The 25411-nt window shown below is 42.3% G+C and overlaps 1 protein-coding gene across 3 annotated transcripts; it reads left to right on the top strand.

Moving 5' to 3' along the window:
* The first annotated feature begins 1150 nt into the window (after positions 1–1150).
* LOC145777514 (uncharacterized) lies at positions 1151–3743 on the top strand. 3 transcript variants are annotated; one of them, XM_082588906.1, is made up of 3 exons: positions 1151–1425; positions 2027–2161; positions 2668–3743. In XM_082588906.1, exons 1-3 carry the CDS (start codon positions 1302–1304, stop codon positions 2718–2720), a joined length of 312 nt encoding a protein of 103 aa, XP_082445032.1. In that variant the 5' UTR covers positions 1151–1301; the 3' UTR covers positions 2721–3743. The 3 variants fall into 3 exon arrangements, with proteins under 3 accessions (XP_082445032.1, XP_082445033.1, XP_082445031.1); XM_082588907.1 differs by having other exon boundaries at positions 2578–3743; XM_082588905.1 differs by having other exon boundaries at positions 2435–3743.
* The last annotated feature ends 21668 nt before the right edge of the window (positions 3744–25411 follow it).

The following is a 25411-nucleotide window of genomic DNA, read 5'->3' as shown; positions in this document are numbered from 1 at the left end:
ACGTGGCATCGCGGAAGGCCAAATGTTGAATTGAATTATCACTAATAATCCACGCAGATGCATGAGTGAAAGACATTAGACAAATAACAAGCAAACAAATGATAAGGTTTTGTAAAAAATTAAATGTTACTATTAACAAAAATCAACACAGAGAGAGCAGAAGTTAATCACAGTTCGCAGGCAAGTATGCATAAGGCTATTCATGCCAGGGTAATGGAACATAAAGAAGTAGGCTATAGTACACATTCGTGTCTACAAAACTAGGTCGTTGAATGAAATGTCCGAAGTATTCAAGCCAGTCAAATAGCCAAATAGCCCGGAGCCGGTCAAATAGCCACTGCCTAATAAATATTATTCATTTGTTCAAATAATAATAATATTTATTTGCATCAGACAAAGCTGTCCATATCCAAAACAACGAAATAATACACAAACTGCAAACATCGAACAACAACAACGAAAAACAACGAATAATACACAAACTGCAAATGCACAAAATCTCACTAAATATGCTATCAACTGTTACAAGTTTACAGACAATGGTACGGTAGTGTTACAAGTTAGAAGAACTGAAAGTATTCAGAACGATAAAAACAATCAGATGACATGGCAGCCATCAAAACTAAATAATAGAATACATAGAATTATTATACTGAAGACGGTAATTTGATTTACGATGGCAGTCGGACCTCATCAAGGAGGCAACAATAGAGTTAGACGATACTTCACATCTTCCAACAAAAGAAAAAACATATTTCCGAAGGAATGCATCAAATGTTATGATGGTGCACAAGACTTGATGTTCATTGTTCACGTACGCTATAATGTTAAGGCAAATTGTGTAAAATTCTAAATTCTATTGTGTAAAAATTGTAAAGTGTAAAAATTGTATATAAAAGTGTAAAATTCTAAAATTGTGTAAAATTCTAAATAAAGCAGAAATCCTGTTATTAGCAGAATGAAAACTAAGTGGATTACCCATATACTTTTTAATTGTTTTATTTATGTAAAATCTGTCACTTGTCTCAAATAAAACAGTTTTTATACCAGAAAATGCTTCACACATAAAACCTAGGCAAGGTATTGATGTCATAGGTAATTCTGTAGTTTTAACGTACTAATCATTCTTATACTTTTAGTACTATTTATGTATAACTATATAATGCATTTGACCATTAATTCATAAAATGGTTAACACTTGCTATGTACCCGGATGTACAACTGGACAGCTGGATATAAATCAAGTAGCGAGGTTAAAACTTCTCTGTTCAAATTTCCCAATGATGTTGAACTGAGGAAAAATGGGTGCGAGCAATACCATGAAAAAATTGGAAGTTGATTGCTTGATTTTGATATTCCAACTTCTTGCTTTGAACACATTTTGGAACACTCATGCAAGCCATGTTTTTCTGACACATGCTCTCAGTAAGTCAAAAAGTATGTTTACAGTATTTTTTGTTAATCTAAGTAACTGAAGTTACTTTGTTTTATTTCTTTACAAAACTACGCAACAATTAAATATCGAACGTTTTCGACATCACAAGATGTCCTCTTCAGGAATAACATACATACAACTTCAGGAATAACATACATAAAGTTGTATGTATGTTATTCCTGAAGAGGACATCTTGTGATGTCGAAAACGTTCGATATTTAATTGTTGCGTAGTTTTGTGTTTTTGTAAATATAATAATCTTTAAATATGCTAAACTTGATAACGTTGCTCGGCTTCGTATGCCTATGGTTCAATATATATCTTGGTTAAATACACAAACCGTTTTATCGCATGAGATTCTTGAATACTAAACCATAACACAATTGGATAATCGCATGTATCATAAAAAATTTGACAATTGGACTATGCAATTATCCGGTTTTGTCTATTTTATATTGTAATCTAATATGCTTGTTTGCAATATAAAGAAATATGCTTGCTTATCAATTTTGCATGACTGTCATTTACATTAACTTCAGTGTTCTTGAAAGTTGCAATGTATTAACTCTTAAACATATGACACATTTTAAGACATTTTCCATGAATCAACTAGTCGAGGATTGGAATTTTATGCTGAGGATCACCCATCTTTTCTTGAAACCGCTCGATTTATCAAAATGGTGGAGAATTTGTGGAAAGTGATGTTTGTGAAACATCAGTTTAAAGGTTAGAGCAACTTCACATAAATATTATATAACATTTTGCTGCAAAGGCACACATGAAGAAGTATATTTGTTTATTCTTAATTGTTTAATTATTTGTGGAGACTGAAGCTTTCTGGCATGTTACCTCCAAGATTTGTATGACTGATTACAAAGAAAAAATATACATATTAGAACACATTATCTTCATAAAGTACTGTCATTACCCAAAGATTATGCTTATGCCGAAATTAGTTGAAGCTTCTTAGATAGATACTACATTTACTCAATGTTTCAGGTAATAAAATACAAGATGATGCTGTCTTTATTACTTCAACAAGAAGCTTTGCTAGCTGGAGCCAAATTGTCATCCTTAAATTTCCCAGCAATTACAGCAACAAAAGTTGCATTGTCAGTAACTTGGCTGGTTGATTTTTTTAGGATTGTGACATTAGATGACCTATCCACATCTGACATGAATGTGGCATACTATGTTGCTGGGTATATTGACAGAAGCATTTGTCCTCGTAGGAAATGTAATGCTTGCAAGGAACTTCTTGTTGCCGGTCAAGATGACACTTTAGTGGAAGAAAGCAATGAGTGTTGCAAGCTTCTTGCTTTAGCTGATCGTGGTGGTTTATCCAAGCCAACAGAACTATGTTTTATTGTAACCTCTCTTGCAGTGCACCATTATTATGCTGTGTTATTAGAGTGTTAGAGTGGAAAATTAAAAGGAATTTAAAAGGAGGACTGTTCACTATTGGAAATCAACGTAATATTTTTGTTTCCGCTCTCACGGAATGCGCAGTGTCTCAGTTTAATTACCTTCTTGTCATCGTATCTTTAAAGTGTGATTCTGGTCATGCAAGCTTTAAAATGATTGTAGAAACTGCTTTCAATTGTGTCGCAAAGAATGAACTTAACGTTTTGAAGACATTAAAAAAGATTTGGTTGCCAGTTCATCGCGAAAAATTCAAAAACTACCTTCAAAAAACTAACTGTAAGCAATCATTAAATATATATTGAGAAGAGGTTGCTTGGTTATAGAAGAACCATATTTATTATACATTGTGTAATTGTTTACTTATGTTATGTACATGACAATGTTTGATATGTGAATATTGTTTATAATGCTCTGGTATGTGAAATGTATGCAACATAGCTTTATATAGCCTGTAGCATACAATATGCATAGGCCTATGTCAGTTTATTAATAAATGTCATATAAGCGTTTTGATACATTTATTACTTTATTAGAACGTTGTTGCCATTCTTTAGTGACAATACATTCATATGTTCAAAATTGATGGTGCTGTTCGATGTGACTGCGTATCTACTTAAATTGTGCAGTGACCCTTCTAGTGTTGGCGGATAAGCGGAGTTTCGCGTCCCGTAATATAAAGTCCCTAGTTATGATGCAGATTGCAGAATGAGGAGTTTTACGGAAAGAGGAATTTACTAAAGCGGATAGGCCAGGCTTTGCCGCTTTGGCCGTGTTCGACTACTAAACGAAAAGTTTTATAAAAAATGTCCACTTACGAAATTGTATTTGTAGCCTACGCTACTGTATTGTTTCCTGTTATGTTTTTTCAACATTTATAGACTTAATGTTTTGCAACATTCCATTTTTCACTTGTGTGTGCATTGAAGCCATTAGTGAAGTCAGGTGAATTGATTTTGTTTCAATAGCGCCACAAAAAACAAACAATTCAATTTATTTTTCTTTGTCGGAAAACAACAGCAATGAAAAAATTACAAATAGTAAACGGGAACAAAACCAACAAAAACAAGCAGGTTAATAGATAAGTAAAAACAATGCATTGCAAGTTATAGCTGTTGGTTAGATCAACGAGATATAACACAATGAGTGGAAACTCCTCTTTTTGCTCCGTTTTACGTGTCGGCCGTCACGCTTCACTACAGACACTTGCGCAGTAGTTTAAACGGACATCACAAGAGTTTTAGATGGGATGTTCCTTCGATTTTATGTGCGTTGAGCTCTACCACTGAGCTATCTCACCGCCTAAGGTGCTTGGCTAATTAGTAATATAGTTTTGTACCATGGGTAAGGTGCTATCCACATTCCACATGTTAGGCTATTTTCAACCTATTATTTAACATTATGTTATTGTCAGAAGCCTAAAATTAAACTCTAGTGCAGCCCTAACAAAATTCGACTGAGTAAAGTTTGTTGCACAGTAGCCTTGATGTAAAATCACTGGTATTGCCCACAACACTAATTCGGCGCTCGCTAAAAGCGGCCACTCCATGAAAAGTACCTTATGAAAAATGACGTTCCATGAAAAAAACCGTAGTCTAAAGCAATGGGAAGGCGTAGCACTACAACATAAAGTACTTTCATTTACATTTTATTGTAAAACAACGAGCAATATTCCGTACATTAGTGTCTTTACTGTAACGCTTTACGCAGACTGATGTTGTTTTTCTGAACATCACCAATGACTTTGAGCTTTAAAATCTTCGTTTTTTGATAGGTACGAATTTTAAAATATAGCTTGCAAGTTGCAAATGTGGTTTACAATATATGACACAATGTCCCAGTCGTTGGTTAATAAATACAAACTGTTTATATCAATCTCCTTAAACACAGTCTGCATTGTATTACAAAAGCTGAAATGTTTTCGAAAATCCACTTCCAGCCTCAGCAAAATTTTTATCAGACTAGGACTTGGCTTCAGTAATGTTCCGTATTCGTCGTTTTGTAGTGTGTCAATCATAGATGAACCCGCTGTGCAACTGGTGTCACTTTCTAGTTTAGACAACATGCCTTGTTGTTCATCTGTGGCACTGCGCTTCAATTTTCGTAACACGTATCCCCCAATATATTCTATTATGTGTATTTCATCAGTTGTAAGCACCGTATTAGTCGTTTGTTGTTGTTGTGAAACTTTGCTATTTTCATCTCTGAAATGTAAATTTCAAAACGTTAATGTTTGTGTATTGAACATAGATGCTGGCAAGAGTATTTTGACATGATTGAAATAAATGTAAATCACTGTTGATAAGCTACATTGGTTAAACAAGCTATAGCATCGGTATAGAATGAAAATGCCACTATATGTTTGGTTTTTACCTCAAAAACACATCAAACAATTTTCTTGTTTGCTCCACTGCTTCCATACGTTGAAGTTTTCCGTGAAATAAACCTGGGATCACTTCAATTGCATCACAGCTAAACTTGTGAAAAAGTTCGCTCCCATTTGTGGTGGATTCGAATGCACGAATGTAATATTGAAGAGCTGCATCAGTGAAGTTATCAAGTGAACCACCAATTTGTAACCACATCTTCTGTACTGTTGATTCAGACACTAAAAAAATACAAAGTGTGTAATGAATACTACATGTAGTGGCGGATGTCCCGGTAGCACCTTTTGAAAGTGTACCACAATACGTTTCCTAAAAGGAAACTTGTCAACAAATTCCCAAATCAAAGACATCTTAACCAAAATAGAGGATTCAAACCAACGACCTCCAGTCTTCTGGCCAATAGCATACTCTCTACGCCATGTTGGTTGGTCGAAAACTCGATCTTAGCAACTATATTATTACTATCCTTTTCCCTAACCCTCTGATTGGTCCATTCCCTCTATACACCTATGTAATGGTACATTTTGGAAAATGCGTCCCGGTAGCTTATGTTTCCATTATATATTTGTGTAATGACGCTATTCAGTAGAATCAGGGCTCCCGAGAGGGGGTCAGGGGGACCAATGCCCCCTCTGCAAACGAAAACGCGATATATGATGTCTTAGTTGCAACCTGAAGGAGGTATGGGCCTCCGTTTCAAGAAATTAGGGGCCTCATTTTGCTATTTTGACGTCTGGAATGTGGTCTAACAATTTCCCCTTTTTACGTCGATTCGACGTAAGTAGGTGTTGAATAGATGCAATATTTGCGATATGTTTTAATTTGGCAGACTGGATATGCCTACCACAGCAATTGTTACACACAAGTGGCTGACTGCAGTCAGATTTTAACGTTGATCCGTCGTCGCCAGACGTAGAAACGATGTGTAAATGGACGATTCAGGCTATAAAGTTGTCTTGCCGGTCTACAGGCAGGTAATATGCGGAACTGTAGTACCATACCTTTTCTGGTGTTATTACATGTGTTTCCAGCGTGCTTTGACTTGACATGAAAACGCAATCCCCCGTTGGTTTTGTAAGTTTTCGGACATAAGTGACATCTGCAAAAATACCGGATAATATATCCAAACAATTTTATTCAGCTTTCAACACACAACTGCACAATTTGATTAGAGGTGCGAGGTCCTTTGAAACGCTTTCTTACCCAAATTCACGTTGCACTGTAGACGCGCTCGTTCTTCTTCTTCTTCGTTTGAACCTTCTTCGCCACTCCAAGGGTCGAGGGGCTCTGCCTTTTACCACCCTTGGGCAGTGGCGGCGACGCGGTCTAGATGTTTGGGCAGGTGTCGAGCAGCCATTCAATTGATTTGTCATCCAGTTCACGCAGACCACGCACACCATTTGGCGCATGGTAGATGGCGCAATTGAAATGGGAATACTTTGAAATTCTTCATCTTCGATTATTTCCACAAGATACTCGACGGTTAAATTATCAGAACTGTTTTCCATTGCACTGTTATAAAAAGCCAAACTTCTTCTAGCCCTGTTGGTTGTTTATAGCTGGATAAGATAAACTTTGATAACCATATAGCCTACAGTCAGTCGTTTTGTATCGTATTTCGTAGACCTTTGCTACCCTATACTAATTTAATATTGTTGTTAGCAAGAGCCTATGTATTTACCCTGCTTATTGACCCGTAACATCCTGATTAACCTACTTCAAAATTTCACACAATAATCTGAAAAGACAAGCGGTAACGAAAATAAACTTTTAAACCACCTAACAATAATACTATGGTCGGAACAGTCCAATTGCTTCGTGGTATTCGCCGTCACTTTAGCCTTGCTTTAGTGCATTCTTAGCACGCCGTACACCCGTACGGTCGCAGTCTGTAGCCTTCTATGTGCAAGCAGTGAACCATGAAACGAACGACGTAGAGAAACGAGAGAGATAAAAGAGAAACACTAAGAGAAGAGTGAGTTTCCACTCATTGTGTTATATCTCGTTGGTTAGATTATGGCGCAGTACCAACTTAAAAATGAACAAAATTTTGAATGAAATGCGTAGTTTCAAGTATTTTTCGATCATTGTAGATGCTACTTCAGATATTTCTCATCGAGAAAAAGTAATTCTCGTAGTCTGATGCAAATAAATAAATAAAAATAAAATAAGGTAGGCTATGTTAAACTACTCCAAGACGTAAAATATGATGCTGTTAAGCCTACTGATTTCTGTAGTTGTTATTGATATTTTAAATTTATAAAAAAAAATTATTGAGATGTTGCGACCGTGCCATACTTTAAACTGATTGTCCTGCTTTGGTATCATGCCCGTAATAACGTCCGTGTTTTGTCGCTTCTACCTGTTTCTGCTATGTTTGTCATATATTGTTTTTTCGTTGTGATGGTCAGAAATAAAAACAATCTGAACTGATATTGAAGAGTTTCTATTGTTTTAACTTGAAAAGTAGTGCTGCTGCCTTTGGCTAAGCATGTAGCCTACTGTATTTTTGCTTGGCCAACTTGCATATTGATCCAACATGTTTGGAAATGTAAAAGATGTTCAAACAAAACTACAGAAAGTAAATAGTCTTGCCTATCTTCTGCTTTTGGATGTCATTGCTTAAATTCAGTTAGAGTTCACTAAAAAAAAATATATTGATTGCTTTCAAAAAAACTTTCAAATATTTTTGTTGCTTTGAGAAATTTTTACGTAAACTGGTAGGCTACCTTCAAGGGTAGAGTTGAAAATGTAGTTTAAGGGCACTTAAATTTGTAAAGAATTGTTTACGATTTGACATGACTCAAAACCGATTGAACAATTGTGGATCAAATCAGACGGTGCAAAATCTTCTTCACCTGTACTAAAATTACCAGCTACAAGGGATAGCCTATTCTCAGTCTCAGCAGCCCTAGATGCCCAGTTGCCCACACTGCGAATCCAACATTCAGGACGACGATCTCCTGGACAAGAATTGCCCAACCACCAAAGTCAGAGGCGGATAAGGAGCAGCAAAGACTACTCATGTGACGGCATTATTAAACACTGGTTAAACGTTAAAGTGTCAAAGGCACCGCATATGAGATGTAGCCTACAAACCATACGATGCTAGGCCTACTACAATTTTTTCTAAAAATAGTGAGCAACAATGGCAATTTTGCTGCAAGTGTAGTCGAATGATTTTGTTAATTTCATATTGAACAAAGTTTGTTTTTTTCATATCGATACATTGTTAAAATCTAAATTTTAAACAAAAAATTTAACTTCACGCTGAGTAAAGTAGGCCAAGTTCAGCTAAAAACATATGATGCAGCGCATGATAAAATTCGTTGCTTTTATTTTTGCTAAAAAAATTTTTTTTGGGGCCCATTTTTCTTATTGTTTTCCGACCAGTCCTGACTTCTTTCGGAGGCTCTGGTCCAGAGCTTCCGACTGTCTCTTTTGCAAGATCACGGGCAGGATATTAAAAAAAAATGCCTGAATGAATTTTAAGAAGGTAGATAATTTAGGCCAGGGGTGACGAATCTTTTTGCGGTCGAGGTCCATTTGTCAATTACACACGAGTTATCGGGCCACACAACTTTTTAATCGTAACCTACTATGAAATCTTTTAGAAACGACTCAAGATATTAGCCTATTCACTAAAAGTAACAAACGGCAGATGAAAGTAATAAAACCCACACAGTTGAAATTATCTTACGCAAAATCGAAACATACAACAATAAAAAATAAAAACAGATCAACTTGAGGAAAAAGGATAGAGCAACAGTAGCCTACTTGCATAGGGCTATCATATGTCCTCTTTTAAGAGGATTTGTCCTCTTTTTTTGAAGAAAAATAAATTGTCCTACGAGGAGACTTTTTAGTAATTTCCAACCATTTCTGTGCCATTGCAACGTGTTGATTTATAGGTTTTCAAAAAAACATTGGCGTAGCCTACTATTTGATCTGTTGTTCTAAACAATTCTACACGTTCATTTAAACACTACATTGCTTTGCGATTGTCGTAGGTAGCCAAATGGTCAGCGATGAATCAGTGCCGGTCTTTGGAGTGTGCGAACTGTGCGATCGCACAGGGCCCGTAATTTACTCAGAAAATGCAGTAATTTTTGTCGTTTCCAATGGAAAAATTCAACAAGTGAATTCCACGAAGGAATTAGCAACAAGAAAACATAGAATAACAACACCTATTTCGTCCCTGAACATTTCGTACCCTGAAAAGATTGAGAAAAAAACAACTTTTAGCCGAAGTCGCTGATCGGAGTTGCCGCAAACATTTCAAAATTTCTCTCGATTTTTTCAGGGGGCGAAATAGGTCAAAATTCGACTTTGTTAACAGCGGACAAACATGTCCGGTCTGAGCAGCTATCTCGGCGGAAAAATTAGCTCTCATGGCGGACACACCATATTTAACTTCGATTGTCATGCTTAATCACTTTATGTTGATAATTCTTAACTCTGAAAGGCCTTCATCAGACCAGACCATTGAAAAGTCAAAGCGCCCTGTAGATGCCCAATACACAACATAACTGATCAACTTCCACCGAACAAGGTCGTGTGGCTTCTTGCGTCACAATGCTCTGGGCAGGAGTCGGGAAACTTCTGCACTAACGTTACTGTTTTCTGCTGTGCAAAGTTTCACTAGGCGTTTATCCTTAGGTTTATTTTTGCGTGTCATGTGAGCGAAAGTGATAGAGAGCAAGTACTGTAGGTTCATCGTATCCATTCTCACTTATAGAATTTTTCCTGGGCTTTTTCTTTCTTACTGTAATACCAAAACTTAGCCTACTCGTATAAATTAATTTTGTAACCAACCTTGCCTTATCAATATTACCCGGAGATCAAAGCCAGACATTGTGATGTAACACTTGAACTAAATTGCGCGGATTAGTGTAGAAGTAGGTAGGCTACTCCCATCCATTCTTAGCGAAGAATTCAGCGTGATTATGCTGATTCAATGTCATCAAACGTTGAAGCAACCTAAAAATCCAAGGCTTTTCTGCTTAAATGGAAGCTAAGGGATACAGTATTAACATTTTATAGATGCGCCCTAGAATGTGCTGGAAAATATACTCTCTCAACCAGGGGCTCTATCCACTTTTAGAATTCGGGGGGGTGATTTTTGGACAGTGGACTAAGATCGTCATAGTCATTTCAACTTCTGGGGGGCTGCGCCCCCCAGACCCCCCATTGCAGCATCAGCTTCTTTCTGATCGAAGCATAGGGTTTTCAAGTCGTTTCACAAAGTATGTTTCGGAAAGGGCCTTTTTGGGTAAGCAAACTGGTAGTCACTTAACAAGAAATATTTCTGGCACTGCAAATGAAAACTCGAACCAATCATAAACTACGTTTTTCGTGACGTGAAAAAGGGCGAAAAGAAGATGATACAAAGCAAATCAAGTGCTGGATTTTCTATCAGCTGTTTGTTTGTTTGTTTATTTGTTTTTCATATTTTTACCCTGCATTGCGAGAAAGCGGACTTGAGCGCTATGCATCGATGTACGCCTTCTGACGTACACCTGACCCACGCTGCAGCCGACGACAATGTCTGTTTCCGGTTGTCTACTCTACTTATGACTTAAATTTGGTACTACCCATTACTCGAAATCGATCACTGAGTAGAGGCAATTATACTCATAGTGAAGTTTCTTCCCCAGAGAAACAACAGCAAGTGCGGGGGGTGGAGTCGAACATGCAGGCTCTCGATTGCGAGCCCAACACGCTAACCACTCGGCCACTGCTGCCGACTAAGTTGGCAGCTGGTTGGCTTTTTAGGGGTTAGGGCTACAAAGTAGTCATTTCATTGACGTGGGTTCGATTCTCACAACTGCTATTGCTCTTTTTTCTTCTGTAATTACCAAATAAAGTTCAAAGTAAAGATTAACTCTCTGGCTAAGTGCGAGAAAGTCACAATTGGACGGTAGCCTGAGGGGGGTGATCACCCCCCTCACCCCCCCTTAGATAGAGCCCATGTCTCAACCATTGTTCGTGCTATGCAATCACGTCAGGGTTAGAAATGTTTAAGGATTCAACTTATTTCGTACCAGGGTTAGGGTACGAAATCGGGATGCGAATTGTTCAGGGGACGAAATAGGTTGCATCCAGACTCAACATAGACACATAACGTTTAAGTTATTTTGGCAGCCGATTGTAGCATCGAATAGACAGCGATAGACACGTGTTTCGCCCATGAGGCTGGGCTCATCAGTATCGCACCGTAGTGTTAAACTGTTTTATTTGCATCAACAGCGCACGGGTACAAATAATTGACACGACGAGAGAGCACAAACAAACATAGCCAGGTCGAAGACTTTAAGAAACCGGCCTGCCACACCCCGCGGCGGCGGGGAGCGGCGTGATTTATGGGGTGACGATGCACCCGGAGGGTTAAGTCCACCAGCTTAGGTCGCGAGGGCCAGGCTGGGGAGTCGAGGTACCTGTGGAGGGAGAGTGTGGATCGAAAAACTATATGGCCCGTCCGCAAATTTAGAATGGCGGAGCGGGCCAGGGAGACAGGCTCTTTCTGCATAGCCCAGAAAGAAGCCCTGCGACGAACCGGGCGACCCGTCGTGTGTGGACGCTGGAACCGGCAGTAATTGACCGCCGGGCAGCGCCCACGTCTCCTTCACGCGTCCTCGCGCAGGTACTTTGACTCTTATACCCGGTCTGCCAGTAGGCAGAGCGGATAAAATTGGGGTCTCCCACGAGGAAGAGAGTCGAACCATTTAAGGATAATTTGGCTCTCGTGGCAGACGAATATTCAATAAAAATGTGGAGCAGAGGCTCGATGAATCAATATACTGTAATCAAAAAAAAAAAAAAATATATATATATATAGGTGGGAGTGTAATTAATACTCACTGGAGAAGAGTAAGCTTTCATTCGGCGAGCACGGATGTGCACTGGCCAGACGTTGAGGCAGGTTCGCCCAGCTGGGTCGGGGAGGCTAGCGATCGAAACCAGAGGCACTGATAGGCTGCATTACCGGTAAAAATAGAAAATTGGGGTAGAAGTTTTGAGGCTGCATCGAGTTGATCAGGGGATCGTGTTGATCAATGCATTGAAAGCGGAGCGATGTTGATCCGAGCGGGCAAGAACAGCGTTACAAGGCGAAAGCAGCGTATGACAGTTCGAAACAATTGATTGATTAGTACATAGAGAATCTAGTGAGGATTGAAATTGCTTAATTGCTATTAAACCAGTCTCAAGTCACAATGTACATGAGGTATTTTATTTCCTTCCTTTTTACTTTAGAATGGTTGTTTTTGAAGAGACTGGAGTATCATATAAAAGAAATGGCGCAGGTTTATAGAAATAAGGTGATGACATAAGGTGATCAATTTTAAGCCAATATTGTTATAAGGTTATAACGTCTAAACGGTTTGCTGTCTTGCACGCCCGGATACTTACTGCAACGTTATTGGGGAATAAGTTTCTGATCGCTGATGTCGTCTTTTCTATGACGTAGCCCCTCCACAAGTGAGCCCGGCGTTCCAAGCTTTCCAGACGCGGAAGGATCCTTTGATTGAGAGGGAAGCCACTTTTCTAGCCACCTCTGCTACCCCACGAGTAGGAACGCCCAAGGCCGTCAGAGCTCGAGAGCTCATCGGGGCATAGCTCCCGAGGGAGCCTACGACGAACGGAAGTGACAGGACGTCCCTGCAAGGGCGCTTCCTGTCTTCCTTTATGTTGACACATAACTCGCCGTACTTGTCGTGTTTCCTGTCGGCGGCTTTTCGAAGAGAATCCGCGCCGTTGTCGAACGGACATGTGACGTCACATACGACCGTGACACCGTCAGGGCGTTGCAGGACGATGTCAGGACGCAGATCGGCACCGCCCGCTTCCACGTGCTGTGGAACCGTACTATCTATGGAAAGCCCGGGTTGCCATTCGGCAGGCACATGCCCCACGATCTCCCTTAATACCGAATTGTGTCGTTCCGTGATGACAGTCATCACGGTAGGGCAGTGATTCAATATGTGGGGGAGAGTCTCTTCCGCTTTCCCACACGCACGACACATGGAAGGTAGGTAACGGCGGCCATGGCTTGGTTTTGATTCAAGTGGCATTAGATTCAATCTAGCTTTGTACGCAAATACTCGGTCCGCGTGATCCAGGAGCTCCGGGTGCCGGGTCCAGGAATTTGAAAATCCGGACAGGCAGTGGGCACTGACCGTCTTGCCTTGGTCAGGTTTGGATTCCCACTGTCTCCTCCACCACAAGTCATTGTGTTGATGGAGGGTCGGCACCACTTTTTTCCTTATAGGAGGGGTGATTGTGGAGCTCCCCGCGGCCAACTCAAGGCCGCCATCCGGGCGGGCGGACCAACGTACGTTCAGGCGACGGGTGGCCGCCGGGACACGGCCCCACAGGCTCTCGCCTGTAGGGCACGGTTTAGGACGGGCGCCGTCAGGAGGGGGGTCACTATTCAGATAACTGGCCAGGTGGTCAGTCGTGGGATCTGGAGTGCCGAACCTCAGACAGGCATGACGCCTAAGCTGCCCGAGAGCGACGGCAGAGACAATGCTGTCAGGTGACGTCAGCATCTTGAAAGCATGAGCTAGCGAAAGCGTGTCACTTTCGCGACACAAGTTCGTGATGCCCAAACCTCCCAATGCAGGCTTACAGTAAAAGAACGCGCTGCAGGCCCACTTGGGAAGACGCCACGCCACCTTCAAACACCGCAAAACCAGTCGGTCAAGCTTCAGAAGCTCATACTGTCTAAAGCGCCGCACTCGCAGATGGTATGACGCGGACGGGAGAATGATGGAAGTGAGTGCCAGAAGTTTCTGGCTTGGGGTAAGAAAGGATTTCATCAATAAGGAAATGTGCTTCTCCAGAGTGGAGATGAAGGGTTGGGTTAGGGATGCGTCCGAGGCGTAACCGGTTCGAGCGCCGAGGTATTTATACGTCTCGCCTTTGGGGATGACTCGAATTTTCTCCCCGGCAAGGGAGAAAGGTTTCGGGTCGACCCGCAGACGGGACGCCGACACTTTCCCATAGGAAAGGGTGCCACACTTGCGTGGGTTGAACCGTAGCCCGGACCAGGAAGAGAAGGGTTCAGTAGCAGATAGAAGAGAGATCATCTGCTCGCGATCGGAAGAAACGAGACAGATGTCGTCCGCATAAGCCATACAACGCACTTTGATGTCGTCTTCTTTGGCAGGAAGGTTGTAGCCGCAATCCGTTTTGTCACGGACGCCCCTGAGGAGCACCTCGATGACCAAATTGAATAGCAGCCCAGACAACGGGCAGCCCTGACGGACTCCCCGCCCCACAGGGATACGGTCGGTTTCACCATTGCCGCAGCGGACGGTGCAGGTGTTGTCGACGTATATGTCGGAGATGCACTCAATAAGGTCTGTGGGGGCGTCGAAATGACGCAGGACCTCGGCTATGCATTCGTGCCGGACACTGCCAAAGGCGTTTCGAATGTCCAGAAACGCAACCGACACAGGCCTTTTGCGTGACTGTGCATCCGAGAGGATGGTGTCGAGCATGAACACATGCTCATAGACGCCCTCTGTGGGCATGAATCCCTTTTGCTCTCGGCTGATAACATTCCCCTCCACCGCCCATCGCTGCAGGCGCCGGGCCAATACGGCGGCGTAGATTTTATAAATGTTTCGGCAGATGGAGATGGGCCGCCAGTTGCTGACGTCGTGCAGGTCACCCTCAGGGTCTTTACATATGAGTGTGATCCTGCTGGTTCTCCACTGGTCCGGTACACGACGGTTGATCCGGCAGGTCTCGAAAAGGCTGGCCAAGAGTCCCCCTCTTGGATCCAGGGTCTTCCAGAAACCGTAGGACAATCCGTCAGAACCAGGGGCGGAACCGACATCAAGCGACTGGAGGACCGCCTCCACCTCCCGCGCCGTAATGGGACCTTCACCGTCATCGACGGGGAAGAGGTTCACACTATCATGCTCGTAACGGTGGGAGTTCATCCACTCGGGCATCTGCGAGCAACTCCCAGCTTCAGGAGCGGTCATGTCGCGTCGAAATCTCTCCTCAATTTCTTGAGGTGGGATTTCGCAACGACGGTCACTGTTTTTTCCTTCAACGATCCGGCGAACTGTTCCCTTCGCGTCCCGTGAGAAGGCGGCTCGCAACCCCACGCCCCTACAATATCGGGCTCCGTTCCCGCGCGAACCCCCGCCGTCCGACCGAGGAGAACCCCCGTTCGAACGACGGCGAGCCGCGCGAGCCCGGGCGCCACGATTGAAGCGTGGTTTGCGAGGACGTGTCCTCTTGGGCGGCGAAGTGCCAGCGGTCCACTCTTCCAATTCAATGCAGAACCGGTCGAAATTTATGCCACCCGCTAAAGTAAGGTTCACTAAACTGCAAAGAGCCCGCCTGGAGCTTTTCGTCTTACTTTCCCTGACTGGTTCAACAGGGTCTTGGATGGATCGTTGAATGTTGGGTGAGATGGACATCCCTGGGGTAGTCTGTGGGAGTCCGGAGTCAATCGTGGCTTGGTTGCATGTCATGGTGTCACTTCGGGGTTGAGTCAAGGTTTGGGAAGAGATAGTTGGCAGGAATTTAGAGTGGGTGGTTTGGGTAGGTGGGATAAAAGGTTGGGCTTCAGCAGACAGCGTCGAGGTACAAGGTTGTATAGGACAGATGGGAGCAGGATTAAAGGGTAAGGAGGAGTGAGATGAATAGCGCTGAAGAGAATTAGGAGAAAAGGTTTGCATGGGCGGCTTGGAGGAGCTGATGGGGTCCCCAGCTTCAGCTCCGGTGGTAGCCGTCAGAGGCAGAGAAGAAGAAGGGCGCGAAGCCGGCTTGGATAAACCGAGCGAGTCCACTGCCACGGCTCCGGTGGAGGTCGGCTTGCGCAGAGGTACATGTAGAAAATGGTTCGCGCTAACAGTAGGGCCATAACAGTCCGTGGTCGGGCTATCGGGCAAAGAATTGGAGGAAGAGGAAAAAGATTCACTGTTCGACGAGTCAGACGAGTCGGAAGAGTCCCCACTTTCCGACCCAGGTCCGGCCGAAGACAGATGAGGAAGAAACAACACATCTAGGTCAGGCAAGCTGTCAGTGTCAGCAGGGCTGAGCGAAGTCTTGCCTGGATGAGATAGAACAGTACGGAAAAGTTCAGGCATAAAGTCAGGTGGGGGGGGCAAAGTGGGAGTGCTGTCTAGGCCTTGGCGCCAGAAGACTTGAGAACGGATGACAGAAGAAGGGGGAAGAGGGGATGACCCCTCGACCGATGCGCCTGCAGTCGAGGGCCGGCGCCTTCCACGCCTGACAACAGAGGTGTAGGAAAGCCCAGGCTTGGTCATCATAGGGGGTCTGGTTTGGCTCTCCGAGGGTGTCGGGTCATTGCTCAGCCAGGGAAGGCAGGTTGGCAATTGAAGGCCCTCGGGGCAGGATCGCCAATGCTCTTGGGCCCCATCCAGCTTGTAAGCTCGAGGGAGAACACGGCAGCACCTGCTGCAGGTGATCAGGAACTCGGCGCGCGAACCATGAAATGCTCGAATATGGTCCTGATACGCCTGCACATCTCGGTAAGGTTGAGATGCCCTCCTGCAAGTGGAGAAAGGACAGAGAAGGGGGAATAGATTGGGGAGGGTGAGGCGAATAGGGCAGACGGACTGCAGTCTATTCGACCTCGGGAAGGGTGACTCGAAATGGGTGGGGTAGCCACGATGTGGTGCGGAATTGCGGATCGGACACTCGTCACCGTGACGAAGTGACGAGTTCGCAAAAAGCAGTGAGTCTACCGGGGAGGCTTCACCATCTGGGTTGAATGAGTGACCACTCACAGAAACCTGCTTCCTCGTCGGCGAGCCTAAGCTAGTGGACTGAGAAGATGGAAGGGAGAAACCAACACCGGCCAGGTTATCTCTAAAAGTCTTCAAACCTGCACTACTTGAAAAGCGAGACATAATTCAAATGAAATAATTATAAAAAGCTGGTTATTACAAAGATTTAAAGTTTACGGCGACGTTTCTAAATTTAGAGATTTAAAAGTGACGATATAAGAACTGGTAGCAGATTGTGATGAAATTGAATTTAAAAACCAACGATTTACTAAAGATTTGGCTGATAAAAAGCAATTTACGTTGATTTAACGTTACAGGATAATATTATAATGTAAAAATGTTAGTGACAGATAAATAAACTAAAAAAAAAAATTTTAATTACGAATTGGTGGGAGGAATAAGAGGAAAATGATAAAGCTTTAAGAGCAATTGAATGAATGTACAATTGTGACGTCAGTTCGTAAACTTTACTCCAGCTAGCAGAGTGACCCTGCGACGATTAATAAAATACAACAATTAAATATAATATAATACGCCAATAGTCGTTACAATTGATTGGAAATAAATCAGTTAAATGGTTTCGGATCAACGATTAAGGATTCAGAATAAAACAATTAAAAGCGACACGTAATTCAAGCTTAAAAAGAGAGAATATGGAATTGAATTTGGGGAGCACTGGCAACACTAGGTTTTTTTTTTTAAATTGATGCTAAAAAGCTATGAAGAAAATAATCAAAATGGGTGGAATTTGGGTAATTAAATGGGCAAAATAACTTATTTTTACAAAAATTTGAAGACACAACAGGCTGGTTATACAAATTAACTAAAATTATTGAAATTGGTAAAAATTGAGAGACAATATTGGTACAGAGAAGATCAAAAATTAGGCTAGGATTTTTTTTTTTTAAATATTGCAACTGTTTTTGTTTTTAAATTTACAAATCAAGGTGGAAATAAAATTAAAATAAAACACAAATAATTACGGTTTTTAAAGTCTTTTTGTCCTTTCTTCTTAAGCTAAAAATACTGTCTTCGGGGTAAAGATGGAGAGTAACAAGACCGGGCTGGAATTGCGAATCCCGGTGCTTGTTAAGGGTGGGAAAGGTTAACAAGGGTAGAGGTTGGGTACTGAAGTCTTTTCCGTTGATTGGGTAGGGGTTGATTATTAAGCTAGTCTTCTTGGTTGATTGCAGATGAATTTTTCTTGAGCTTTTTTTTTAGTCTTTAATTTTTCCGAATGGCTGAAGACTGTGTAGGCTACTTTTGTACTTGTACTGGCAATTTTCTTTATCCAAAACTGTCTACTTTCCTGGCCAAGTTTGTTTTGCTTAATCGGCGTAAGCCAAAGAGCCTATCCTTATTGATACAGCGCTTCAACCATGCATGACCGCCGCTTTACCAGTCAGTTTAACTCTTGTCTTTGTGGAAAGAAAGAGCCAACAAAACCAGCAGGTGCCAGGGGTAGGTCAATGTGAAGAAAGGCGTTCTTCCCGGCTATCAGCACAAGGCTGATTACTCACTAGCACAGCGAGCTGCAGTGACGCTTCGCTAACCAGAACGGTGTAGCTTCCACGCCAGCCATTGAGACCTCCAATTAAACGTTTAAGTTATTTTGGCAGCCGATTGTAGCATCGAATAGACAGCGATAGACACGTGTTTCGCCCATGAGGCTGGGCTCATCAGTATCGCACCGTATTCTTGCCACTTGAGTAATCGACCGCCGCTTTACCAGTCAGTTTAACTCTTGTCTTTGTGGAAAGAAAGAGCCAACAAAAGAAAGAAAGAAAGGCTGGCGTGGAAGCTACACCGTTCTGGTTAGCGAAGCGTCACTGCAGCTCGCTGTGCTAGTGAGTAATCAGCCTTGTGCTGATAGCCGGGAAGAACGCCTTTCTTCACATAGACACATAACTTTATTTCCGAAAAATGCCAAAGAAAACATGATCTTATCCGTTTGCTATGCCACCGGACAGCACCATTTTACAGTAATATTCATACCCAAATTTTTGTTGAACATGCTCTCAGAATGCCCCAAATTCAAAGCAATTTTTCAAATTTTTCTGGGGGAGACCCTCTGCCGCTAGGTGTCGCCTTTGGGGAACACACAGCCAGGCTTCGCCCGCCGACCGTCAAACCACTCCCCTTTCCCTTTCAAAATACCTAGCTACGCTACTGAATTGGATCATTGTCATTGGGGCCCGCAAAGCATATTCTGCACAGGGCCCGAAATATCCTAAGACCGGCACTGGATGAGTGCGAGTGGAGCTGCAAATCCACTTGTGAGGGAAATTCCTCATTTGAGGAGATTTGATCAACAAATTTATGAAAAAGAAAAAATGGGACAAACTAAAAAAAAATTGAGAAAATCAAAAAAATGAGTAAATCACAAAGAAATAAAACATTAAAAACGCAAAAACTTGCAAAAGAGTTTGACATGTTTACATTTTAAGCTTCTCACACTTTTAAAATAAATTATTGTTTTACCCAGATCTATTTATATTGATTCAGCGCTTGTAGGCTAAACGTTGCTGATTACCAACTTAATAGTTTGGCTAATTTGTCAAGTGAAGCAAATCGAAAAAATAATCCAAAGTGCACTAATATAGGCTATATATAATCTATTTCAAAATATATCGTAGCATGGATATGTGGGTGCAAATGTCGAATGAATTTTATCTGCTGTGATGTAGTCACAATGGTATAAGGAAGGAATCAGCCTTTTAGTTGAGTCTGTCCTTAGCATCTCATTAACAGCTGTATACAACTTCAATCATATTTCGTGCAAGTAATTTTATGATTTCGTTAAAGCTAATCCTTTTTTTCCGAAAAAAGTTAAGGCATGGCTACCTGCAGATACTGCTTAATTTGTCACATTTTTATCACATCATCCCATCACATTTTTATTTTGTCACACAAATCGGCTTGCGAAAAACAAATTTGTCTGTTTTTTTTTGCTTTAAATTGTACTGCATAGGCTACGCGTATAATTATCCAAATAGATGTAAAAGTTCTTCATGCGTAACATTCTATTCCACGTATTTTGCTCGCTGGCGAAACATGTCCTCTTTTTAGGCGATGAAAATATGGTAGGCCTATACTTGCACTGATAATGAAGATAATTTAATTTTCGAAACGTTTGCTTTCATATGAGTATGAGTATTCATATGAGCGTTTGCTTCCATTTCGACCATTATGCTCCGAAACAACAAATCAGTTAATGAAATTTCTTTTTCAAACAACAAACAAAAACCCATGCGAATCGTAGGCTACAGCTGAAGCTATCTAATGCAGCATTGAAACATCAAATATTAAAAAATAACATTGAAGCATTGAATTTTGTTGCTTAGTTGGATTTTTGGAAAGATTTTTGCTTGACTAAGCGTTCAATATTAAGTCGAACAGACGATGTGGCAACTCTCAACTGGAAAGGAAAGGTGTAGGCCTACCAGTGAAGGCATAAAACAGCTTTGAGATGTCTTTTGTCTTTAGTGCATGAGCGATAGTCAAATTGTTTTGCGGGCCGCTCAAAATTCTTTGACGGGCCGCATGCGGCCCGCGTGCCGCAGGTTTGTCACCTCTGATTTAGGCCTTGATTCCACAAATGAGAAACTAGAGACTCCAAACAAAACTTTTTTAACAAAACACTAGCCTACTTTCAGGACGGGGAAATAGGTAGTGAGTTTATCAAAGAAAGGCGTAGTTTTTCTTTAAATAGAATCGTCTCCAAAAAATATGCAACAGGTGCAGATGCATTATCTACAAAAGGAATGCATGATAGGCTATAGGTTATGCAGTATTTTTTCAGCTCCTCGCCCTTCTAAAAATTTCGGGTGCTATAAATCTTACTCCCAAGTTCAAAATAGCCTACACTTGGATTCTCGATCTTGTCAAAGTTTTTAGTAGGCTAGGCCGCTAGCAGTGCCGGTCATAGGGTATTTTGGGCCCTGTGCGGAATATGATTTGCGGGCCCCAATGACAATGATCCAATTCAGTAGCGTAGCTGGGTATTTTGAAAGGGGAGGGGGTGGTTTAAAGGTCGGCGAGCGAAACCCAGCGGCGGGGGTCTGGGGGGCCTCTCTAAGAAAATTTTGAAAAATTACTTTGAATTTGGAGCACTCTGAGAGCATGTTCAACAAAAATTTGGGTATGAATATTACTGTAAAATGGTGCTGTCTGGTGGCATAGCAAAAGGATAAAATCATGCTTTCTTTGGCATTTTTCGGAAATAATAGTGCAGCTGATAACCTCTCATAATCAAATCAATTGTGCAAATTATGACTAAAGCATGAAATTTTTACCAGTGTTAGCATATGCCATAAGGGTCATGTTAAGATTGGGAGATAAGTCAAATTTGATCTCTGATGACCTTTAGAGGTCAATGACCTCAAAGTATCAGAATATTGCTATTGGACGTCATTGGTTAATCTTAAAGGGGTGTATGATGTACAAACCATGCATACGTGTTAAAACTGTTAATAAAACTGTTAACACATTGTAAAATGTGTTAACAGTTTTATTATGAGTGTTGACTGTGTTAGTGTGTTGGTCATTATTATCAGAGTTGCCAGGTTGGCCCCTTTACGGCTAAACTTCACAAATTTGGCCCTTTTTGAAGTCGTTTGGCCAAAAAACTTGGGTTTGGCCTTTTGGCCTTTTTTGGCTTTTTTTCATATCGGTTTGGCTTCAAATTTTCTGTTTGTTTTTTTGCATTTAGCTTACTGTATTCTGAAAGATTGAAGCAACAATGGCAACACTTGTTTTTATTCTTTCAGTAGTGGTGATTGTTATTTGAAAAAAAGCCCGCACATGTGCATAGTGTGCAGGCAGCAAGGATGAAAGTGTTGCACTCTTGCTCTTGTAGCGATGGTTGTTAGTTTGCAGTGCCCACTAAGATCTACCATGAAACCGAGTGGTATTGGCTAATGGCTATACATCATTGAAAGAAGACCTCGTCCAGTTCAAGGGACTTCGTCACGTGCCAATGGAACTCGACGTCAACAGATTGGATGATGGCGATGGAATAGAAGCTAACTTGAGGAGACACAGTGCTCCGTGGCACAAGAAATGTCGCTTAAAGTTCAACAAAAAATATTTGACCAGCAGAATAGAGCAGAATCCGCTTCAGGACAACAATTTGGTACCGGTACTCCAACCCTGCGCAGCACACCATCAGCAGCTGCCCACAAGTTTCCACAGTCAACCGAGCCTATCTGTTTCCTTCTGCAATAAGCCAGCTTGTACAGCAGACTTGCACCAAGAAGCTACAATGGGAATTGACAAGATGTGCCACTGAATTGGAGGACACTGAACTGCTGGCCAAGCTGTCTGCTGGAGACATGTTTGCCATCGAAGCAAAATACCATCGCAAATGTCTCCGTGCATTATACAACAAAATCAAACCAGCATCACTCAAAGACGAGAACGATGCTCGATTGCTTGGCATAGCCTTTGCTGAGCTGGTGGTGTTCATGAAGGACATGTATGAAGATGAGGACAATGTCCCTGTATTGAAACTCTACCACGTGACTAACCTCTACATACAAGACCAGATTAGAGCAGCTGGGTGCCACGGTAACCAACAGGGCACACACAACCAGACTGAAGGATAGGCTTCTTTCTGCACTTCCTGATCTGAGAACGCATTCGCAGGGCCGAGACACACTTCTCTTGTTTGAGAAAGACATAGGTCTCTCTCCCGCCCTGATGAAGGCCTGTAATCATGACAGTGATGTGATGTACCTAGTAGCAGCACAGGTAGTCCGTAGAGAAATGTTTGAGACAAGATTCCCCTTTGACGGTGCGTTCCGAGCTGATTCTCAGATAAATTCTGTGACACCATCCCTCCTTGTTCTGGTTAACATGATCCTCAATGAGGCAAACATCAAGCACCAGACTCAGTTGGCCAACACAACCAACACAACTGCTGCACTTACACTGTCGCAGCTACTGGTGCTCAACAGTGTGAAGCACGCATGCTGCATGGCGTCAACCTCAGTGCGCCACAACCGCGAGAGAGAAACTCCATTCCCACTCTACCTGACCTTCAAGATTCACTTTGTGATCAGGAGCAGAGGACTTATCGACACACTCTTCGGCCTAGAGATGTGTGTTTCGTATGATAGATTACTACTGCTGACTGCTAAAGCTGCTGTAGGCCTACGCGAAGAGTATTGGTGGTTGAGGACAGTGACATCAGCTCTAGAGAAGCAATCCACAGAGGAATGGGTGTCATGGTCTGCCTACATGGTCTGCGGCGCTGTTCTAGAGGTTCTCTTGCTGGTGTACATTCGATCGCTTTGTGAAGGAAACTTTTTGAGCTCTATGTGCAACCCTGACACAGATCATGCCCTGGATGTTCGCTTTAGATCACATTCACTATTCTAGGTAGCTTTCTGTACACATCCGTGATATGATAAACCTCATTGACAAGCACCCAGATTTCCTTGCAGAACTCAAGTCTGAAAACTTTGTGGTACACAAGAGAGTATATGAACACAGTTTTTGCACCTTACATCTTCACTCAACTGGAAAAGGTCCAAAGACTGGACCTCGTCTGGAATGTATATCTGCCTGAAGGCGACGACCAGACAGAAGAGGGGTAAGGCATCAGGAAAAGAGTGGCTCCCTTTACCGTTATGTCTAAGAACTGGAAGGGTTTCCTTCGTGTTGACCAAAACAAGACTGAACACTTTGGTTTCTTGTCACGAGAGACCATTCGTCTTCCAATTGCTGATGGCAAGGAAATGTATGCGACCTGTGGAATTGATGTCCTGTGCTCTCCTGCCAAATTCGACTTGACCAACCTCTCCTCATGTTCTCAGGAGGAGGCGGATACATGCATGCTTCTACGTGGAAGATGCTGTCCAAAAGGGGATGAGGAAGGTGACCATACGCACTGACCATACGCACCTACTGATGTTGTATTACTGGCTGTGACTTCCTTCAACCACATTAACCCTGACGAGCTGTGGATAGCTCTTGGTACTGGGTCCAGCTTCAGGTACATAACTGTTCACCATTTGGCTGCCTCCATGAACCCCAGAAGATGTGCTACTCTCCCGGTCTTTCATGCCCTTATAGGGTGCGACACTGTGTCTGCATTTGCTGACAGAGGGAAGAAGACTGCCTGGGAGATTTGGACAGTTTTCCCAGAGGTGACTGATGCTTTCAAAGAACTACTACGCATGCGAAGTGATGTCAGTGAGGAGTCAATGTCACTGCTGGAGCGCTTCGTTGTGCTGATGTATGACCGCACTAGCGACATCATGCATGGAAGTGAACGACGCTTGGAGACAGCTCTTCGCACACAAGTCGAGGGTTCTAGAAAACATCCCTCCTACGCAAGCAGCATTCCAGCAACACATCAAGCGGGCTTCTTTTCAGGCCAACTGCTGGAACCAAACTCTGGTCCTAAATCCCAAGTTTCCAAGCCCATCTGATTGGAGCTGGAAAAAGGAGGCTTCTGGGTGGCAGCCTCTCTGGACGACACTTCCAGAGGCATCAAAATCTCGCCAAGAACTGATCCACTGTAACTACAAGAAGAGGTGTACCGGCAACTGCAAGTGCACCAAGGCTGCATTGAAGTGCCCTGCATTATGTGCATGTGCGGGAGACTGCTAGCTGCGATGACACACCTCGACATTTATGCGGCAATATGGATAATTCGTCTGTATTTCATTACCGATATGTACTATTCATGTGTATGAGGCCCCGCATGGCCTCACTGTAGCCTACTTCAAGCTTTTATAGCCTCTGTCTACAGTAATGTACATTAAACATTACACAGCAGCAAATTATCTTAACATGTCTTTCAAAAAATTCCCGAGACAAACAAACTGCACCAGAATCGTGAAAAACTGTAATTTAGGTCATTGACCTCTCAAGGTCATCAGAGGTCAACTTAGGCTACTTCCCGATCTTAAAATGAACTTTATGATATTATGTCCTAACGCTGGTAAAAATATCATGCTTTAATAATTATCATAACATGTCTTTCAAATAATTCCCGAGACAGACGCTGCACCAGAATCTTGAAAAACTGTAGTTTAGGTCATTGACCTTTCAAGGTCATCAGAGGTCAAATTTGACTTACCTCCCAATCTTAAAATGAACCTTACGGTATGTACTAACACTGGTGAAAATTTCATGCTTTAGTCATAATTTGCACAATGGTTCTGATAACCCGCTGCACTATAAAGCTATGTCTCTATGTTGAGTCTGGATGCAACCTATTTCGTCCCCTGAAAAGTTCGTACCCCGATTTCGTACCCTGAAATCGGAGTAATAAAACCAAATTTTGACCTATTTCGTCCCCTGAAAAGATCGAGAGAAATTTTGTGCTAATTCCTTTGTTGAATATTTCAATTGGAAATGACAAAAATTACTGCATTTTCTGA

The sequence above is a fragment of the Aplidium turbinatum genome, chromosome 9 (assembly GCF_918807975.1).
Source record: "Aplidium turbinatum chromosome 9, kaAplTurb1.1, whole genome shotgun sequence".
NCBI lineage: Eukaryota > Metazoa > Chordata > Ascidiacea > Aplousobranchia > Polyclinidae > Aplidium > Aplidium turbinatum.
This window is presented reverse-complemented; position numbering and strand designations above follow the sequence as displayed.

Bases quoted from the DNA above. Each gene is read 5' to 3' on its own strand.
- LOC145777514 (XM_082588905.1), top strand. From the start codon at position 1,302: ATGGGTGCGAGCAATACCATGAAAAAATTGGAAGTTGATTGCTTGATT. The intron at 1,426-2,026 runs GTAAGTCAAAAA...ACACATTTTAAG, and splicing joins TTTTCTGACACATGCTCTCA to ACATTTTCCATGAATCAACT. The intron at 2,162-2,434 runs GTTAGAGCAACT...TCAATGTTTCAG, and splicing joins TGTGAAACATCAGTTTAAAG to GTAATAAAATACAAGATGAT.